The sequence below is a fragment of the Triticum aestivum genome, chromosome 6A (assembly GCF_018294505.1).
Source record: "Triticum aestivum cultivar Chinese Spring chromosome 6A, IWGSC CS RefSeq v2.1, whole genome shotgun sequence".
Lineage (NCBI taxonomy): Eukaryota > Viridiplantae > Streptophyta > Magnoliopsida > Poales > Poaceae > Triticum > Triticum aestivum.
In genome coordinates, this window is record NC_057809.1 from 528,669,025 (window position 1) to 528,690,162 (window position 21,138).

The window sequence follows — 21,138 nt, forward strand, 5'->3', positions numbered from 1 at the left end:
CCGATACATCGCCATTGGCGACTTCCCGTCCAAAATTAATGAGTCGTGGAGCAAGTCAACATTGACGCTGGACCGACGTGCGTGATCGATCGATCGATCGGCTGGTAAGGTAAACTGTTGCGGCAAGCAAGCAACCCAAAAGCAGCCAGCGAAGCGAGACAAGTCAGTAACGAGAGGTCAGTGCACAGCCTCCCGGCCGGCTGCCTGCGCTTATAAAGGGCGGTATAAGCAGCTCGAGATGGGATGAGCTCCGCAGGGACGTAAGCTAAGCGAAGCAGCAAGCAGATAAAAGGCCATTATAAGTGGTGGCGCACGCGCGCGCGAGCAGGGAAGGTAGTACGCAGCGGCGGGAAAGGGGAGATGGCGATGGCCAGCGCGAGGAGCAGCCTGGAGATCGTGCCCCACAGCGGCGACCTCGAGGTGCCGCCGGCGGACGTGCCGCGGCAGGACTCGCTCTACCGCGACGCCACCAGGCCCGCGCACGGCGGCCACCATGGCCAGGTATGCATGCATGGCAACGCCGTTGGTGAACCTGCTAGCGCGTTGTTATCCTAGTGTCTGTGTTCATCGCCTCGGCCAGTCGGACTGCAAATCTGCATGGTGCCATGGTGCATGCCCATCAGATCGGCCGTGGCTTCTTCCTCCTCTGCCGCATGCCGCATGCGCTGCTCCGTCAAATTAAGCTAGCATTCTCTCCTCCTTCTCCCCGTCGCCCGCCGTTCCGACTGGCCGCCGCCGCCCGTCGCGCGGTTGTGTAGAACGTAACTGAACCCACCACGTACAGTGCCACCGATGAACGGCACTCTTATCCACGAAGACCTTATAAAGTAGTACATTAATAAGTTTAAATCCGTCATCTTGGCAACATCTCTCGCTACTCTTATCCACTTGATAAAGGGGTGCAGAAATGCTGAGCCGAATATCCAAACCTTTCACCTAAGCCTAACATCAAAAGCCGAAGGCCCCTCCGCGCCCAAGCTGAAGCTGCTGGGAGGAGGAGGAAGGAGATAGCGTGTGACCCAGCATGGTGGCACGTAGACATAGGTAGCACGTTCCTACGGCTGTTCGACGTTGTTGAAGAAGTAAGTAACGAGATTTGTCAGACCTGCCGCACGTTGTTTTCCACCACTTGGACTACTCGGGCAGACTTAGTTGTTCTTTATGTCATGCCACCTGCATATGCATGCATGCTCTACCTTCTAGGACGTACTCCGCTAGGAGAATTAATATGTCGATCCAAGTCCAAGCTTGATATATACTGTAAATGTTCCTATCCTGTGTCTGCTGCTGGGTGGAGGAGGAACGACGATCGAGCGTGTGACCGAGCATGGTACGTGCGGTGGTACGTACGTGGAGAGGAAGCATATAGCGCGTTCCTACTGCTGTTCGACGTTGTTGAGCAAGCAAGGAGATTTCTCAGAGTTGCCGTACGTTGTTTTCCACGACTTAGACTATTCGATCGGGCAGACTCATCAAGTTGTTGTTTGTTCTTTATGTTATGCCACCTGCATATGCATGCTCTAGCTTCTAGGTAGTACAAGAATTGACATGTGGGATCCAAGTCTAAGCTAGATACTGTAAATGTTACTCCTACCTATCAAGTTGGACTGCTCGGGGTGTCAAGTTGGTGTTTTACTGTAGTATATGCACATGCATGGAAGAATTGTTAATAGTATCTTGATCCAAGTCCAAGCTTTCATACTGTAAACGGTACTCCTGCGCACCAACAGGACAACTGGGTGAGGACGCTGCGGCTGGGCTTCCAGTGCGTGGGGATCCTCTACGCCGACCTCGGCACATCGCCGCTCTACGTCTTCTCCAACACCTTCAAATACGGCGTCGGGCACAAGGACGACGTGCTGGGCGTCCTCTCCCTCATCATCTACAGCTTCCTGCTCTTCGCCATGGTCAAGATCATCTTCATCGCGCTCTACGCCAACGACGACGGCGATGGTGCGTGCCAACGATCGTCTCTCACCATACAGATCCATGTGTCATCTGAGACCATCATATATCAGTCTGAAGTCTGAACACCTACGCATGCTGCTAATTGTCTCCATGCCATGAACTCGATTGTTCAGGTGGAACGTTCGCGCTCTACTCGCTGATCTCGAGGTACGCGAGGGTGGCGCTGATCCCGAACCAGCAGGCGGAGGACGACCTCGTCTCCAGCCACCGGCATCTGTCGGCGACGAGGAGGAGGGCGCAGTGGATGAAGAACCTGCTGGAGACGAGCAAGCCGGCCAAGCTCACGCTCTTCTTCCTCACCATCTTCGCCACGGCGCTCGCCATCAGCGACTGCATGCTAACCCCTCCCATCTCCGGTACTCCTCCTCTCTTTCTTACCATCAGAATGACAGGGGCCTAATAACCTTAATTATATGTTTTTCTAATGAATGAATTGCTTGTGCAAATGTTTCAGTACTATCGGCAGTCAACGGCCTGAGACTGAGAGCGCCTCACCTGACAACAGGTACATAGAAATACAGTACCGAGATGTGTACTAACACGCATTCTCTCCACTTTTCAATCGATTTATATGTGAGTGTACGTAATCCATCAGTTAAACCTGGGAAGTCAAATGGAAAATGTGCCCAGCTCATGGCTACTGTCAGCCATAGCCTGCCCTGTATGGAGACTGCTTGCACATGACACGTACAGTCTCAGATCACGTTTCCCATGAGAGCAAAACTGCAAACCACGACAGTTCAGTTTAAACCAACTAGTTGCAATTTCTGACCGTTTCAACTGGCTATTAATTCCTCTCCACGTTTAGCTCGCAAACTAGTCTTCATGTTATTAATAACCAGATCTAGACCGAGCTGTCAAGAAATATAAATAAATTACCAGATCAGGATCAAGTTTGACATAGGACTTGGGACTTTGAGCGCCAGCCTGTTGCTGCTGACCCCCCTTGGTAGTGTAAAAAACAAGCAAGTGAATCCCCAAAGATCTGGGGAAGGAAACGACCTTGACCGACTTTCACCTACATTTCTACAGACTACAGCTTTTTTCTTTACATAATTTGATTCCTGATGATATGATTTGGTTGCTCTGAACAGATCAGATAGTGTGGATCACAGTGGGTATTCTGATATTGTTCTTCACGGTGCAACACCTCGGGACCGACAAGATCGGTTACACGTTTGCGCCGCTCGTTGTCGTGTGGCTTCTCCTCATCGCCGGTATCGGGCTTTATAACCTGATCAAGTACGATATCGGCACCCTGAAGGCGTTCAACCCCAAGTACATCTTCGACTATTTCCGAAGGAACAAGAAGAAGGGATGGGTTTCGCTCGGTGAAATCCTCCTTTGCTTTACAGGTAAAAAAAGGCCCCTATCATTCTGATGATAGCATATATGGTACTGCATTCACAATATTCCACACTGGTCAGTTTCAGGGGGTGCTGTACTATTGGCAAAAAATCTTATGAAAGCACAATTTGCACACACTGAACTTTCTTTCTGTGGGGACTGGGGAGCATTTACTGAACTTGACAGAGTTGTTCTTTTGTGACAGGCACGGAAGCCCTCTTTGCTGATCTAGGATACTTCAGCATAAAGTCAATTCAGGTATAAATGAACATCCTCTTTGACTGCCACAATTACACTACATGATGCATTACACAATATTGAGGGATAATGATATATATTTAGACAGAAGATTCCTTGACCACTTCAAAGTTTGAAGCTCTATTCTTATAACTGTAAAAAAGATGATTAGGAAGATTTCCTTTGACTGCCAAGGTTCTGAAGATACTCCCACCATTCCAAGAGGTTTTTGGTATGGACAGAGTTTATCAGATGGAACTTTGGCTATTGTTTTTAACCCAAACATGTAAACTTGCATAACTAGAAAATACTTCTTTGAAAAAAATTCAAAAATTATATTTGTTTGGAAATCACAATAAGCTTTTCAATAGCGACAGTGAAAATTAAAGAAGCTTGACTACAACTTTCTAGAATGCCATCTATTTTAGATTGGGGTAGTAGAACTATTATGACTTTGTATACCATACACTGTGTTGTTTATTTCCTTAATATGACCATCACCTTTTCAATATGATTAGTGTAGTTTCTTTTACTGACCTGTACATGGTGAACTGTATGTAGGAAATTCTAGTACTTTCCAAGAATATACTATATGAAGACTGAACTAACATTTTTTCCCCTGTTTCAGCTGAGCTTTAGCTTTGGCTTACTCCCCTCCGTGTTGCTCACTTATATTGGGCAAGCAGCTTACCTCAGGACGCACATGGACGACATGATAATATCCAACGCTTTCTTCGAATCCATTCCAAGTATGTAACCGACAAGATACCTTACTAGTGTATACAGTACTACTATTCTGTAAGCCGTGCATCAGAAACTAATTAAAATTTCATGTGCAATTCCAGGCACTTTGTTCTGGCCGACGTTCGTTCTCGCGCTTCTAGCTTCAGTCATCGGAAGCCAAGCCATGGTCTCGTGCGCCTTCGCAACCATGTCACATCTGCAAACACTTAGCTGCTTCCCGAGGGTGAAGATACTGCGCACGTCAAGGCGTTACTCGGGCCAACTCTACATCCCTGAAGTCAACTTCTTCCTTTGCGTGGCTTCTTGTGTCGTCACCATAAGCTTCAGGACAACCGGTTTCATCGCCAAGGCACATGGTAAGAAATGCATCCAACACATGATTGAACAGAAAATACAGTTTCAAATAGCGGGTCATGCCTCTTAGCGGTGGATCCCTTCTAAACGTAACAGTGTGCTATTTAAAATGTGTGTTCATGTGTTTGGACCAAAGTCTCTTAGCCCATGATCTCTTCTAAACGCTATAGCGTGCTATTTAAAACCATGACAGAAATCTATGCATGCTTATCTCTGTGGCCTAATGGACATGACGCGTGCTTGAACAGAGATCTGCGTGGCTCTTGTGATGGTGATCACGACGCTGTTGATGACGATCGTGATGCTCCTGGTGTGGAAGGTGAATATCTGGTGGATCGCCGCTTTCTTCGTCGTCTTCATGTCCACGGAGACCGTCTACCTGTCGGCGGTGCTGTACAAGTTCACACAGGGCCCCTACTTCCCGCTGGCCATGTCGGCGGTGCTCATGGTGATCATGATCGTGTGGCACTACGTGCACGTGAAGCGGTACAAGTACGAGCTCCAGCACACGGTGTCGCCCGACGAGGTGAAGCACCTCCTCGAGCGCCACGACCTCAAGCGGGTCCCGGGGCTTGGCCTTTTCTACACGGAGCTAGTGCAGGGCATCCCGCCCATCTTCCCCCACCTCATCGAGAAGATCCCCACCGTCCACTCCGTCATCGTCTTCATCTCCGTCAAGCACCTGCCCATCCCGCACGTTGACGTTCAGGAGCGCTTCCTCTTCCGGCAGGTGGAGCCCAAGGAGAGCATGGTGTTCCGGTGCGTCGCTCGGTACGGCTACCGGGACACCCTCGAGATGGCCGGCGACTTCGTGGCCACCCTCGTCGAGTACCTCCAGTACTATGTCCGGGACCTCAGCCTCTACTGCACGGCCGAGCCGCTCAGAACAAGCTACCCTAGCATTCGGATCGATAGCTTCAGATGGGAGAAGAAGCCCTCGGGGCGCTCAGGGCGCTCGGGGCATGGCCATGGCATCCATGCCGAGGAGATGCTTACACCAATCCAGTCCTTCTCTGAGCTCACGATGCATCAAGTTGGTATGAGCAACCGGCTGCCGCAATTTCAGGTGAACAATCTACACGCCAACTACAAGCTATATTCTCTTATCAAGAATTAGTTGCATTTCTCATCTATACTCTACATTATTGGCTGGATCTGATTTTTGGTACTTGTTCTCACATTGAACTAGACGGCCAAGATGAACCTAGAGGAGATGTTGAGAATTGAGGAGGACCAAAAGGTGATCCAACGGGAGGTGGATAATGGTGTGGTGTACATACTTGGGGAGACCGAAGTGGTGGCCAAGCCCCACTCCAACCTCCTTAAGAAGATTGCCGTAAACTACATCTTCGACTTCCTACGGAAGAACTCTCGAAAAGGGGAGAAGATGTTGTCCATTCCACGCGGGCAACTTCTCAAGGTTGGTATCACATATGAAATATAAATTTACAGAGCAAGCAGACGGATTATGTGCACAAAGGGTCCGTGTAGATATGTGCACCATGCATGCCGAAGACTTCATGTGTTGGTTCATGGAATTGATGGGCGTGCGAACATACGTCTGTGGGGCAGCAGAATGAATGTATTTCATATGTACAAGAACGTATGTCTGCGGAGTAGGCATCTTATTAGTCATGTTGGCTATGTATTTTGCCTCCTCTTGTCATGTATGTCTGATGTCCGTTGTGTGCATTCTGAGTATGCAAAGGCTGGATGTGAACTCATTGTGCTTGTATCCCCTTGATGTGACTCTATAAGTTAATAAAAGGGCCCTTTACTAAATGAAAGACGTATATCTATGGGGCTAGACAGAGAGTCCTCTAATAAGGAATTGCGTCAGTTTTCATTATTACACACTATGTACCACATATTGTTGCTATGTATATCAACCTAAATGAGATGTTCAATAGGATGCCCTTGGATGTTAGGGGGGAGACCAATCAAGATAATGGCTAAGTAGAATGGGAAGAAAATTGGTGGAGAAAATGCTAGATGGGAGATAGCCTCTGCTTACATAGAGAAATCATAACAGGCCAAGGGTACTTGGAACTACAAGTGTGTATTGGTCTATATTTTTTTTCAGAAGTCAAACTTTATAAATTTTGAACATTTTTAAAGAGTAAAAATATTTACATTTGGAATACTAAATGCAATCATCAGATACATCATGAGTTAATTTTTCATATTATATATGCTTGGTATTGTAGATATAGATAATTTCCTCCTTAAACTTTGTCAAAGTTTGTTAAGATTAACTTATCAGAAAAATTATATGCACTGAATTATGAAACAGAGGATTTCACCCCGAAACAACTCGCTATGAAACAGAGATTAATCATAAATTAATCTGGTCGTCTCCCCCTTCGCTATGAAACAACTCGTATAAATTGCGGTATTTCACCCCGATCTCACAGTTTAAACTGAAACACTGTCCGAAGTCAAGACTCGAAATCGATCAACATCAATGTGGGTTTAAGTCTTTATTTAAGCCCGAGAAGGAGAAGGCGCCGGCACCGCGGCTGGCCCTGGCGCGCCGGCGCGAGGAGCCGGAGCCGGAGCGCTGGCGGTCGTCATGCCGGCCCAGAGGCGGTCTGCAATGACCCGGTTGGCGGCGTCGGAGGTGTGGTACGCGTCCCAGAACACGTACGCCTTGCGGTCGCGGCAGGGCGTCGAGTCCGGCAGGCAGAGGCCCCCGACCTTAGTGTCCACGCCGCAGCACGACGTGTCGGACGTCGTGAACCCTGCAACAAACACCAAGACCCAAGAAAAGAAGAGGACGTCAGGCACGGACCACGACGCGCCGGAACGGCTTGGCCGGCGCCGCCGATGTTACCGTACCGTTTCTCTGTGGGTGGTCGATGAGCTCCTTGACGACGGAGTAGCAGTCGGCGAGCGCCATCTGCGCGCCGGGCAGCTTGGCGTTCATGCCGTCGAGCAGCTTCTTGGCGGCGGCGTTGAACTGCACGGCGTAGCTGTTCACCAGGATATGCACTCCCCGTTGGCCGACTTGACGCGCTGCGACGGGATGCAGCCCAGCGGGGGCAGCCCGTTGAACGCCACCTTCCGCGCGCCGAGCCCGTACAGCCGCTGCATCCATCATCGACCGGTGCTCATTTTGTCAGATGGATTCCGATCGGCTTGATTCGCTAGTAAGTACAAATTTTAGCTTTGTGATCGTGTGTTCGTTCTTGCCATGAGCTGCCGGTCTAGAGTGGCGACGAGGAGGCGGATGAACTGGTCGTGCGTGTACGTGGTGCCGTCCGCCATGAACGGCTGCAGGAAGTTGTTGATGTAGTCGTTGCTCCCTGGTTCAGAGCATGTTTGGATACGTTTTAGTCCCATGACTAAAAGTAGTGAGACTAAAACTTGCTAGTCTCACTCATGCTTGGATCCAAATACTAAAGAGACTAAAATCTAGTTATTGAGCATTTATTATCCTCCAAACCCTCCAATCCAGAACTAAAGAGAGGAATTAAATGAGGAGAGAGAGAGCTAATACATATTTTAGTAGGTTTCCCATGACTAAAAGATTTTAGCCTCAAGACTAGTCCTAGCCTCTCTTTAGTCAGGGGTGCTTGGAACTTTAGCCTCTAAAAAAGACTATTTTTAGTCAGACTAAAAATAGTCCCTTGTATCCAAGCACCCTCTCAAACAATCAAATTAATTTATGATGCACATATTTGAATCCATGAGCTCGTACGTCTTCACGCAGTGAGACGAAGGCAAACGACGTACCGAGACCAATTTGGAACATCGCTGCGTTGACGGTCTCCTTGGCGGCCTCCTTGCCGATCTTGGCGATCATCGCCCTCTTAACAGTCTCGAAGCACGATATCTGCTCGTCGAACGAGAAGTACTCGACCTGCCAATTGCAATGTCACATTTAACCGTGTGAGAATTAAGAAAACTCTCGACGGGAGCTATTGCTCAGTTTCTGCAGAGGAGAAGTGAAAGTGATTAGAAATGCGGCTTAGAGCGTCTCCAAAGCCGCGCAACGCGCCGCGCGCTAAAAGTCACGATACAACGCTGGGTTAGCCAGCTTTTACGCGCGGCGGTGCGCTGGCTCCAGCGGCCGCCGCAAATTAAAGCGCGCCCACATCGCTCCAGCAGGCGCATTATATTTCAATTTTTTCTACTACGATTCGATACATATTTGGTTTCGTAGATAATTCTCCTACTACTACTACTCGTTCGACTCGGATTCTGTCTCAGTAATGTCCTCCTCCGATGTCGGAGCGTAGGCGTCAAGGAACCGCTCGTCGCCGGAGTTTCAGGAGGACGCATCTTCTAGCGCTTGGTTGTATTTAGCGACCGCCTTCCGCGTTCGCTTGTCCTCGTGATAGTCGGCTCGCTCCTCCCTCCTCTTCGCCCTCTTCGCCCTCCTCTGGGCGAAACACTGTTCCTCGTTGGTGTCTTCCGGGAAGCGATGACTCCACAGTGCCATGGCTTGCTCGTCCATCTCGGCCAGCCTGAGACGATGCTCCCGCCTCTGGTGCTTGCGATGATCCTCGTCGGTGAGAAGCCGCGGGAAAGGCGCCAACTCCTGTGCGCGCTCCCACGTCGTCACGTCGGCGAAGTTCATGTCCTGACAGGACCGCAGGAGGCGCCACGCCGCAGCGTCGTACGCGCGGGCGCCCTCCTGGGTGGGCGGTGTCGAAGGTTCCGAGACGAAGCCGCATGCCGCCGCCCGACCGAATCTTGGCGGAGTGTAGCGCGCGAGCGGCCACCTTTTTCCGCGCGCGCGCAATCGTTTCCCGCGCTCGCTAGTTTCCCGCCACCGCTGTAGCGCGCGAAAACGTTCCGCGCGCGCTAAAAAACCAATTTACCCCGCGCGCGCGCTCTTCTGGCGCAGCTGTTGGAGATATTCTTTACAAAGTAGACGTCGTTCAGAATGCCGGCGCCACCGGACGCGAAGTTGACGCCGACGAGGAAGTCATCGTCGGCCATCGACAGGGAGAGGAATGGCGGCGGGGGCGGGATGCCAAACTTGACAGCTGCATCGTTCCAAACATCAGTCCATATGATTCATGAGTTAATTAACATTGACACTTACTCCCTCCGTTCCAAATTACTCGTCACAGGTCACAGAAATAAATGTATCTAGAACTAAAATACTCTCTCCGGTCATTTTTAGTTGGCATATAAGATTTGACTGAAATCAAGCCTCGTAAAGTTTGACCAACTTTGTAGAAAAAAATGTCAACATTCGTAATCTAAAATCAATACCACTAGATGTGTCATGACTTAAAGTTTCATATTATATAACTTTAGCATGGCAGATGTTGATATTTTTTCATATAAATACGGTCAAACTTTGTGAAATTTGACTTCAGAGAATTCTAATATGCAGAGTAAAAAGAACCGAAAAGAGTATATCTAGATACATTCATACCTGCGACAAGTGGGAGTAATAGCTAGCGACTTACCCATGTAGTCTCCGATGGTTCTTCACTTGGTGAACCTCCCGGTGGCGACGCCGTTGGGACAGTCGATGCCGTACCAGGGCCAGGGTCCAGGGTAGTTGGACCTGGCGAGGGAGAGCTGGAAGTAGTTGTTGTTTCCCACGTCCGACATCGAGTCGCCGAACACGTACGTCACTGGGACCATGGTCGCCGTGCCACCGGCGACCCAACAACGTGCGGCGACGACGAGCGCTCAGAGAGCCGCCATTGCTTGTTGCTTTGGTACAGTACTTCGTAACCGAAGAACACACACAAGCGTCTGTGTGTTGGTGCTTATTTGCATGGTGTGGCGGCGCCGACTTAGGCCTTGCACCATGAGAGATGCTTCGGAAAGGTGTTTAGAGAAATAAACTAGATTTTTTTAAGCACCGGTGTTTATTTATACAGGATAGACGTTTAACTAAGCGCTTCTTTTGTAAAAAATAGACACCGGTGTTTCAGAAAAAATCGGTTTATTTTTTAAGCATCTCTCTAAGCATCTTCTATTGTACTCCCTTCGATCTTTTTTACTCTGCATATTAGGTTTGTCTGAAGTCAATCTTATCCAATTTTGACCAAGTTTATATAAAAAATTATAGACATTCACATATCAACACCAATATCATTAGATTCATCTTGGAATATATTTTCATATTATATTTATTAGATATTACAGATGCTAATAATTTGTAATATAAATTTGGTCAAACTTAGCAAAGTTTGACTTTCGGCAAATCCAATATGTAGAGTAAAAAGGACCGGAGGGAGTACAAGGCCTTATACTGCAGTACAAAACCGGAAATATCCTATGTGACGCACGCGGCAAACTGAAGAGGAAACGCACAGGGTTCACCCGCGAGCGACGCACCGGCCCGTTAGCGGTTAGCGTAAGTAAGGGCGGGTGGTTTCTCCCGGTTTTGGGAACCTTCCAGAAGGTTCCTCAAATCGGGTTTTTTCTGTTGTTTTTCTGGCTGGTTTTCTTGTAGGTTTTTTCTTTTTCGGGTATTTTCTCTTCTGTCTCTTTTTTATTTTCGTTTTGGTTTTATCTTTCCTGTTTCTTTCTTTCTTCTTTTTTCATTTATTTCCTTTTTTTGTTTCTTTCTTCAAAAACTCAGAAATTTTAAAAAAGTATAGAATTCAAAATTGTTCGCAAATTTTAAAATATGTTCAGGGTTTTCAAAAAAATGTTCGTGTTTTCGAAAAAATGTTAATTTTTTTGAAAATATGTTCTTGTTTTCAGAAAATGTTCACTTTTAAAATATAGTTTGGGATTTTAAACAAATGTTCCAATCATTCCAAATTCCAAAAATTGTTCACAAATTTCAAAAAATGTTCATGTTTTCATTTTTTAGGAGTTTCAAAAAATGCTCAAGTTTCAAAAATTGTTTCCCTTTTCAATAAATGTTTGGGTTTTCAACATTGTCCATGTTTAAAAAAAATCAAGAGTTTCAGAAAATGTTCCCATTTTCAAAATTTGTTCCGGAGTTTAAAAAAATGTTTGTCTTTTCAAATTTTGTTCATTATTTTTATTTTGTTCGGGAGTTTAAAATGCTCCCTTGTCAATAAATGTTTGTGTTTTCAAAATTGTTCATGTGTTCTAAAAAAACTGAAATGTTCCCATTTTCCAAATTTGTTCCAAGTTTAAAAAATTGTTCGTGTTTTCTGATTTTGTTCGAGTTTATTTTTTTATTCGGGAGTTTAAATTGTTCCTGTTTTCAATAAATGTTTGTGTTTCCGAAATTGTTCGTGTTTTTTAAAAACACTCAAGAGTTTCATAAAATGTTCCCATTTTCCAAATTTGTTCCGGAGATTAAAGAAATGTTTATGTTTTCAATAATTCTTCGCATTTTTATATTTTGTTTGGGAGTTTAAAAAGTTCCTGTTTTCAAAAAATGTTTGTGGTTTCAAAATTGTTCGTGTTTTAAAAAAAACTCAAGAATTTCACAAAATGTTCCCATTTTCCAAATTTGTTCCAGAGATTAAAAAAATGTTTGTGTTTTCAATAATTGTTCACATTTTTATATTTCGGGGAGTTTAAAATGTTTCCATTTTTAGAAAATGTTTGTGTTTTGTAAAAAAAATCAGGAGTTTTGGAAAATGTTCCCATTTTCAAAATTTGTTCCTTAGTATAAAAAAATGTTTGTGTACTCAAAAATTGTTCGCGTTTTAATATTTTGTTGGGCAGTTTAAAATGTTCCCATTTTCAAAAAAGTTAACTTTTCTCCAATTTGTCTCAGAATTTCAAAAATAGCCGATTTCAATTTTTTTCGTAGATCCTAAATATGTTCATACTTTTGAATTTGTTCACAGTTTAAAAAAATATTCCTGTTTTGCAAACTTCGTTCAAAGTTTTGAAAATATGTTCCCGTTTCTCAAAATTGATCAATGATTAAAAAATGTTGATGTTTTCAAGAATAATCAAGATTTTCCAAAAAATATTTCATGTTTAAAAAACGGTTTGAGTTCCTTTCTCTGAAATAGTATTTACTATGTTTTAAAAATTGTGTTTCAAAATAATATGCACGTTTGCAGAGAAAAGGTTGCGAACTTTATTTGAAAATCAGATCTATTGTTGTCGTTTCTTCTTAAAGATTTGCGCTGCAGATTTAGTCAGTAATTGATGTCAGGTCAAGTGGCAATGTACTATCGCGAATTATACGCCCGCTACACGCTATAGTATGGCACACCCCGATGGGCCGGCCCAGTCGGGCGGTCCCCTGTGCGAAGCCCCGACTGTGTGCCCCACAAAACCGTGGGTCGTCTAGAAGCTCGGGTTATTAGAGCATCTCCCGCTGCGTCCCCAACACACCTTTTTTCAGGTGATTTTTTTATACCGACGTCTAAAAATCGACTCAGTCACGTTTTCAGGAGCCCGTTTTTCACCGGTTTAGATCAAAATTGACGCCTACAGACCCAGGCCGAATCCGGCGCGCTGGGGCGTCAGGGCAATTGTTTTTGGCGCGAAAAAATGGCGGGCTCGCCAAGTCAACGACCCCCGCGCCTCGTCGTCTTCATTGTGTCGGTTTTCCGCGGGGAATCAATGCCAAGGCTGCCGCCGGTCAGCCTTTCATTGATACCTCACGGGTGGCGGGGCGACGCCCTCTTTCCCGCCACGCGTACACATGACACCCGACCGCTATAAAAGCAAGGCCTCCCCCTCGCCTCTGGCCACACCCTCCCGCAGCCGCCGCGCTCTACCTTGCCGACGTCCTCTCTCTCCACATGCCCCGCCTCTCTCTGCCCACCGCCGGCGTTCCTCCCCTCTCTTCCCAGGCCCACCCGCGAGGATGTGCGAGCGATTCCCCGGCGATGGGGCGGCGGCCAACGGCTTCAGCCGCCGCTCGCTGCACGAGTGGGAGGCGCACTTGCTCTTCGAGGCCAACATCTCGGCGCCTCCCGACATGCGCGCAGGGCCGAGCGGGTGGAGGCTTAGCGTCGGTGGCGTCCCCATTCCCCCTCTGCCCGACGTCAACGCACACGCCGATTACTTCGCCGATGAGGTCAACCGCGTGCGGGCGTCGCTGATGGAGGAGAAGTGCGCCCTCCCGCAGTACGCCGCGGGCGGCGTACTTCCAGCACTGGCAGGCGCTACGGCTGGTCTCCACCAACGGGGCGCCACTGATGCGGGGCACCAAGAACAGCGAGGGGCGCCACCTGTGGTGGGGCGCCCCCGGACGCTCGCTTCACGCCGTTCTCGAGTACCTCGAGGGCGGCAATGCCCCGCCCTTGAGGTACCCTGTCGCCCCGCCCCGCCCCGGAGCGGCGGCCAATTGATGCCGAGGAGGACGACGTCTTCTTCCTACTCGTCCCGCTCCTCCTTCTTCGGGTCGCCGGCGCTATTTAGCGCCAAGGCCGAGCCCGCGGAGACGCCACTCAGTCGGCGCACCCGCAACGCCGGCATCTTCATCAATGAGGGCGGGTGCGCCTCCTTCTCGGCTCCTCCCCGCTTTGTCAAGCCGAAGACGGAGCCGAGCCTCGCCGCCGTGAAGACAGAGCCAGGCCTCGCCGCCGTCAAGACGGAGCCGGGGCTCTCCAACGAGGCGGCACTGAAATGGGCGCGCGAAGACTGGGAGCGCTCGAAGCTAGAGTGCCAGTGTCGCGCCCTGGAGCAGTTCGCCACTTGGCGCCGCGACGGCGACGAGGGAGGCGTCGTCGTTCTCGACGACGATAGCGACGACGACGCGCCGCCACCGGTCCGCCAGGGCGACCCCGGGTAGGGGTCCTGCTGGGGCGGCCGCCTCAAGGAGGAGAAGGACGACGGCGATGGCGGCGACTTCGCCGCGCTGCGTGCGTTCTTCCTGTAGTCTAGTGCTTTGTTTTTAGTAAACTTTAAATTTTCTATGTAAAAACTGTTTAAATTCGCCGAAGTTTATGCCCGTTTGCCGAATAAAAAGCCGAATGTTTTTTAGAAAAACTTTCTGGGGCAACCCTAGGGCCGGCGGCTGGAAACCCATTCAGCTCCAGGCCGATTTTATCACCAGGTCACCCCCAGGCGATGATTTTTCGAGCCTCCTGAGAGCCAATGGCTGGAGATACTCTTATAATGAAACGGGCCTATAGTTTTCCGGCCAGCTTGAGTTGAGTGTAGTACGATGAACCGCGATACTGCGAGCCCACGGCTTAGCAAGTGTGGCGGCCGTGCGGGCAAACGAGAAAACAGAGGAAGTGGCCGTGCGAGCAGACGTGGTTGAAGAAGAATAAGGCGCTGCACTCCGTTGTTGCTAGAAGCAATTTTGCTTTGCTTTGCATCGAGAACGTGAAAAACAGTTCCATGGTGGGTGCGAACGTTGCAAACCTGCTGCAACCGGACAAATGAGAAAAGTCCAGGTTCTTTTTTTGATTTTTCCCACTTGGGGAGGAGTAAGATACGGTCGGGAAAAAGGGACTTGTCAATCCTTCAATTGAGACTACGCACTCTATTTATGTAGATAAGGATGAAAATCATTATTTTTATTACCCTCCTAATTGAAGTGAAGGACTCCTTGGAAATGTTGATGAAAAGACTAAAAACTTTGAGACTACCTATAACTAGTAGAACGCCCGTGCGTTGCCACGGGCTTTTAATAAAATTTAAAATTCTACTCACGGAGCTAAATAACTAAGAACAATGTCATCTCAGCTAATATATTTTTTAATAATCAACTAACACACATCTACTGTCAAACACAATAATGTTATCTGGATTGTATTTGTGACGTTTTGGTCTCAGATAGATGAATGAATAAAACAAAACCCATTCTAACTAAAGTTTTTCTTAGCTGAAGTGGGTGTGTTGTATTCATTCATCTCAACATGTTTTGAGTCGAATAAAATAAAACTATTCGCACAAGCCTCCTTCGCTAGCCAATGAGCATCTCCATTAGCCGAGCGTCTCACCCGTGTCACACAGAACTCCTCTGTTGATCGCATGGACTCCTTTACCTCCTCAACAATAGGGCCATAGAGTGATCTATCAAATTCTTAGCTTCTTAATAACTTGCAGCATCTACTGCCGACCCTCCTACTTTCTCCCTAAACATCTGAAACGTCCGCCCCGGTCAGTGCCCGGTCAAAAATGAGTGACCCAACCAGACCCTCACTTTATCCGTAAATGTCCGGACTGGCCGATATACCTTAGACCCATCTCAAATCTAGGGGCAGGATGGGCTACGGTCACGCCCGGGTACCCACTCGGTCGCACCTGCAACCACCCAATCTTTCTTTCTCGCCTCTCTCACGTGGAGCATGGAACGATGCCAGCGCAAGGGAGGAGGTGGCTCGCGACGATGATGAGGTGAGCAGAGGAGGCTGCTGACAGCGTGGACGATGGTGGGGGAGGCGCCTAACGACCTCGCGCGACCACCACATGTACCTGCTGGCCAAAGCCGCATGCAACCGTGGGCGCGCTGACGGGTCACCGCAGCCTTGTGCTGGCTTGTGTGTTGGCCGTCGGTGAGCGAGCGTGCTGGCCTGCGGGTAGGCGGGCGAGCATGGTTGGGGATGCCAGCCGTCATAGCTGGCGCAACCCCGGCCTGGCCGCCGTTGCCGTCATGTGCGGGCGGGCAGTTGGGACTTAATCTTGATTTCAATGTTTCTGCATGTTTGTTTTTAGTGATGCATGCAGTTTAGATTGTCTAGGGTAGTGTATGTAGGCCAATGAAGCTTCAGTTGTGCACGGGAAGAAGGCGAGATGCCGGGCTGCAGTAAGCACGGCGAGACGGTGGTGTGAAGCTACGGTGCAAATGTTGAGGCTATGGGATGTACACTAAAATATATCCAATGCATCATTACCATAAAATAGAATGAAAGTAACACTGAACTTTATATTATATCATAAGAACGAAAATGAAAGGTCATAAATTGTTCTTTAAGACATGTACGTTTGCCATGCATTGCCACATGATAACAAAGATATATACATTGATCAAAAACCAAAGGGCCATCAACTCTACTTCGTCAACTTGGACCACTATATGTTTGCTTATTTCATATTTTGTTAAATGTCCAGGAAAAAACATTGCATATATATTATACACTTCTTAATCTTCAATAAAAACACAGAGGTGATTAACAAACTCCATGTTCATAAAACTACAATAAATTAGTCTAATTGGTATTGTCAGCTAAGAAGATCAACGGCCTTCTTGAGCAGTGCCAAAAAATAGCTGAGTTAAGTTAATTTGGCCAATCATACTCACCTCGCTCTGTAAGTGGCCACAATTGTTGACCGCGGCTGAGGTCTGCTCCTTCTCGCGCAAAAGGCGGTGGAGCCCTCTCCAAATTTCCGGTGCTCTTTAACCGGGATGGTGACTGTTCTGGGGCCTTGTCGGAGAGGTAATCTTGCCTCCATCCTTACCGGGTACATCTAGTTTTGCTCATGACAACAAGATCATCCTTATATTTTGGCAAGCCTAAAGAGTTTGTGTAGTGTTCACGTTTCCTTTCACCAATGGAATAGAGGAAATTGAACCAGAGAGCAATATAACAATGTAGCTCTTTCACCATTGTACACAAAAATATGGTTGTTTCACAAATCCAAGCATATTTTCTTTTTATGTGCAAGGAAATTAAGCAATTTACAATCAGTAAACGAATCTAGGGAGCAAATGGATAAATGGTTAGGATCTTGCAAGAAAAAAAATACCTCAGTAAAACTTACACATACACAACTGCTGATCTTCTCCTACTATTCTCCTTATATACAATATTAATTTGTAACACATCAGACTCTCCAAAATTTTTGAGATCTCTAAAGATAAAATGATGTTCTTCAGTGCCAGCGCCGCTTCTTCTTAGCCTAAAACATACCCCCACTGTCCCACAATATAAGATATTTTTGCAAGCTATGTTAGCTTAGTAGTACAACGACATTCTAAGAACCATAAAACCAAGCAAAAACGCCAGCAGCAAGGGAAAAGGGTGACAACCGCCTTCAGATGTTATTCGCTACGGCCTATAGCAAATTTTCTAGGCAATAAAGATAATGCTAGCTCAACATGCATTTAATAAAAAAATGAATTACAAATCACAATGAAAAAATATTTGACGTCTTAAAGCAAACAAATACTAATCTTTGTTGTTTTCTTTTCCATTTCAGTAAGAAACAAAATGAGTACACTGTAACGCCCTCGATGCGGCTATATCTCCTACGTGTCGAGGCATGACTTAGAGGCATAACCGCATTGAAAGCAATGTCGCAAGTTAGACAATCATCACAACATCCACGTAATACATAATAAGGGGATAAGTAACATAGTTGGCTTACACTCGCCACGTCACACAAAGTACATAAATAGCATTACATCAACCAATCACTCATGGCCCGACTATGGTGCCAAAATAAAAGACCAACCCAACATGCGACACGGTCCCGATCACCCCGACTGGGCACCACTACTGACCATCAGGGAAAGAAATATAGTAACGGCATGAGTCCTCGTCGAACTCCCACTTGAGCTCTAACGCGTCATCTGGAACGGAGTCGTCTGGCTCTGCATCTGGTTTGGAAGTAAACTGTGAGCCACAGGGACTCAGCAATCTCGCACCCTCGCGATCAAGACTATTTAAGCTTATAGGAAAGGCAAGGTAAAATATGTGGAGCTGCAGCAAGCGACTAGCATGTATGGTGGCTAACCTATTCGCAAAAGAGAGCGAGAAGAGATAGCAAAGCGCGAACGAGTAACTAGAGAACAACTTGCGACAAGCATTACTCCAACACCGTGTTCACTTCCCGGACTCCGCCGATAAGAGACCATCACGGTAACTCACACAGTGGATTCATTTTAATTAAGTTAAGGTTCGAGTTATCTACAACCGGACATTAACAAATTCCCATCTGCCCATAACCGCGGGCACGGCTTTCGAAAATTCAATCCCTGCAGGGGGTCCCAACTTAGCCCATGACAAGCTCGCATGGTCAATGAAGGAATAGACCTTCTCCCGAGACATTCCGATCAGGCTCGGTATCCCGGTTCTACAAGACACTTCGACAAGTTAAAACCCATCCAGCAACACCGCCCGAATGTGCCGAAAAATCCCGATAGGAGCTGCATATATCTCGTTCTCAGGGCACACTCAGATTGTCCAAACTTCCGATAGGCCAGCCCAGAGTTGCCCCTGGTAGCCACCGGCGGCTGACGAGGTGGACCAACACTCAGAGGAGCACTGGCCCGGGGGGGTTTAAATAAGATGGCCCTCGGGCTCCGGAAACCCAAGGGAAAAAGAGGCTAGGTGGCAAATGGTAAAACCAAGGTTGGGCATTGCTGGAAAAGCTTTATTCAAGGCGAACTATCAAGGGGTTCCCATTATCACCAAACCGCGTAAGGAACGCAAAATCCGGGAACATAACACCGATATGACGGAAACTAGGGCGGCAAGAGTGGAACAAAACACTAGGCGAGAGGCCGAGCGTTCTACCCTTTACCAAGTATATAGATGCATTAAGATAACATGGCAATATAATGATATCCCAACAAGTAAAATAGTGTTCCAACAAGGAACGGTCTCCAATCTTCACCTGCAACTAGCAACGCTATAAGAGGGGCTGACCAAAGCGGTAACATAGCCAATCAACGGTTTGCTAGGACATGGTGGGTTAGAGGTTTGACAAGGCAATTTGGGAGGCATGATAAGCAAGTGGTAGGCATCGTAGCATAGGCATAGCAAAAGAGCGAGCATCTAGCAAAGCAAAGATAGAAGTGATTTCGAGGGTATGATCATCTTGCCTGCAACATTGTCAGAGTTGACTGGATCCTCGAAAGCAAACTCAACGGGCTCCTCGTTAGCGAACTCGTCTCCCGGCTCTACCCAAACAAGACAAACAAGTAAGAGGAACGCAATCAACCATGTGCACAACTCAAACAACATGATGCAAAGATGGTATGCTATGCGGGATGCGATGCGGGATGCATATGCAAGATTTGACAAGAGATGCATGAACCTGGCCTCAACTTGGAAATCCAAGTGTGCCACTGGAAAGATGAGATGAAATCGCTTGAAAACGATATAAAGAACGCCGGAATCGGAGTCACGGTTTGGAAATGGCAAGCAATTCAAATATGGCACCGATCTGCGATTTACAGCAAGTAGTCATCTAAATGCAACAAGATGAACATGCTACAGCACCCAAACATGGCAACCAAATACATGGAAGGAAACCATTCATGATGCTTAACAAAAGAGGAACACTGAGCTACGGCCAATTCATCCATTATCAGGTTCAAACAAGCATGGCAAAAATGCATTTGGTAAACAGATTTCAGACTTAGTGAAATTAACACTTGTCTGGAATTTCAGAACAGACAGCACACTTTGGAGCACGAAAACTATATGCTACAGAACCTGAACATGGCAAAATAAAGCATGGCATGGAGCTACTCAAAGAGCTTAACAAAAGTCCCTTAGTGACCTTGAGCCAAAAGGGATCAAAAAGTACATTTGCAAGCATGTGAACATGGCAAAAACATAAACAGTTCTCAGACTTAGTGAAAACTGGAGCATGCTGAAACAGATATCAAGTAGGCATGTTTACGACCTCGATGCACTCACTACAGAGCATGTCATGATAATCTAAGCATACACCCATCAAGAATACACATTATGCAAGCTAGACATGGCAAGAACAATAACATAGCATGCACGGATCAACTACAACATCATCGGCAAAATCACTAACAAGTAGACAATCTGCCCAGATTCACGAAATGACAAAAGTAGAGCTCGATTGACTCAATCTAGGGTGCTCCATAATTGCAAACAAAGACATGGATGGATAGAGCACTACCAGATTTACAAATCATCCTTATTGATCATCCTCAAAAGAGGCACGGATCACTAGGAAACAACATGAACATATGGCATAATGAGATAAACAGATCAAGGACTTAGTGGAATTGCTAAGTCCCTGAAATCAGCATTAACAAATGCACCACTTTGCAAGCTTGTGCTAGTCACCACACACATCACAAAAATACATGGATGGCACAACTGGAAAGATGGAAAAACATATAACAAAACACATGTAGAGCTTCTGGACATATCATGCACACAATAATCATGGCAAAAATGACAAAAATCTAATTGGAGCAGCAGATCTGACAATTATCTCAAATAGCATCCTTCTAACAACATTTCGGACATCAAGATGAACTCAAATGAAAATGATGCAATGAGATGAAATGATGTGCTCTCTGAGACGAACATTTTGATATGCTATATGCCCAAAACGGAGCTACAGATGCAAAGTTACGATGCGATGAACATAGCCAAAAATTTAGGGTTAGGGACGGAAAGTCAACCGAGGCAAGATCCGGATCCAGATCTGGCCGGGCGCGTTTTACGAGGTTCGCAGGAGTGGGGATGACGCCGGTGGGCGAGGTGGCCGGAGTTCATGGCCGCGGTGGCCGGCCGGAGTCGGACGAGGACGGAGAGGAGGCGGACGGCGGCGGTGAGGGACGCCGGCCATGGGGCGGTGGGCGGCGGAGCAGTGGCCGGTTCGGGCGGCGGAGCCTCGCCGGCGCGGCGGGGCCGGCAATGGCGCACAGATCGGGTGGGGACGAGGCAGGCTCGG

At 47.3% G+C, this 21,138-nt stretch overlaps 1 protein-coding gene and 1 pseudogene across 1 annotated transcript; one reads left to right on the forward strand and one right to left on the reverse strand.

Annotated features, from left to right (window-relative positions):
- The first annotated feature begins 213 nt into the window (after positions 1–213).
- On the forward strand, positions 214–6,432 carry LOC123128298 (probable potassium transporter 16). Its single transcript, XM_044548266.1, has 10 exons — positions 214–501; positions 1,731–1,953; positions 2,082–2,324; positions 2,423–2,473; positions 3,063–3,323; positions 3,521–3,573; positions 4,181–4,301; positions 4,398–4,652; positions 4,899–5,716; positions 5,840–6,432. Exons 1-10 carry the CDS (start codon positions 361–363, stop codon positions 6,092–6,094), a joined length of 2,421 nt encoding a protein of 806 aa, XP_044404201.1. The 5' UTR covers positions 214–360; the 3' UTR covers positions 6,095–6,432.
- A 702-nt stretch (positions 6,433–7,134) lies between these two features.
- LOC123129677 (GDSL esterase/lipase At5g37690-like) lies at positions 7,135–10,629 on the reverse strand (annotated as a pseudogene).
- Between the last annotated feature and the right edge of the window lie 10,509 nt (positions 10,630–21,138).

Bases quoted from the DNA above. Each gene is read 5' to 3' on its own strand.
- LOC123128298 (XM_044548266.1), top strand. From the start codon at position 361: ATGGCGATGGCCAGCGCGAGGAGCAGCCTGGAGATCGTGCCCCACAGC. The intron at 2,325-2,422 runs GTACTCCTCCTC...CAAATGTTTCAG, and splicing joins GCTAACCCCTCCCATCTCCG to TACTATCGGCAGTCAACGGC. The intron at 5,717-5,839 runs GTGAACAATCTA...ACATTGAACTAG, and splicing joins ACCGGCTGCCGCAATTTCAG to ACGGCCAAGATGAACCTAGA.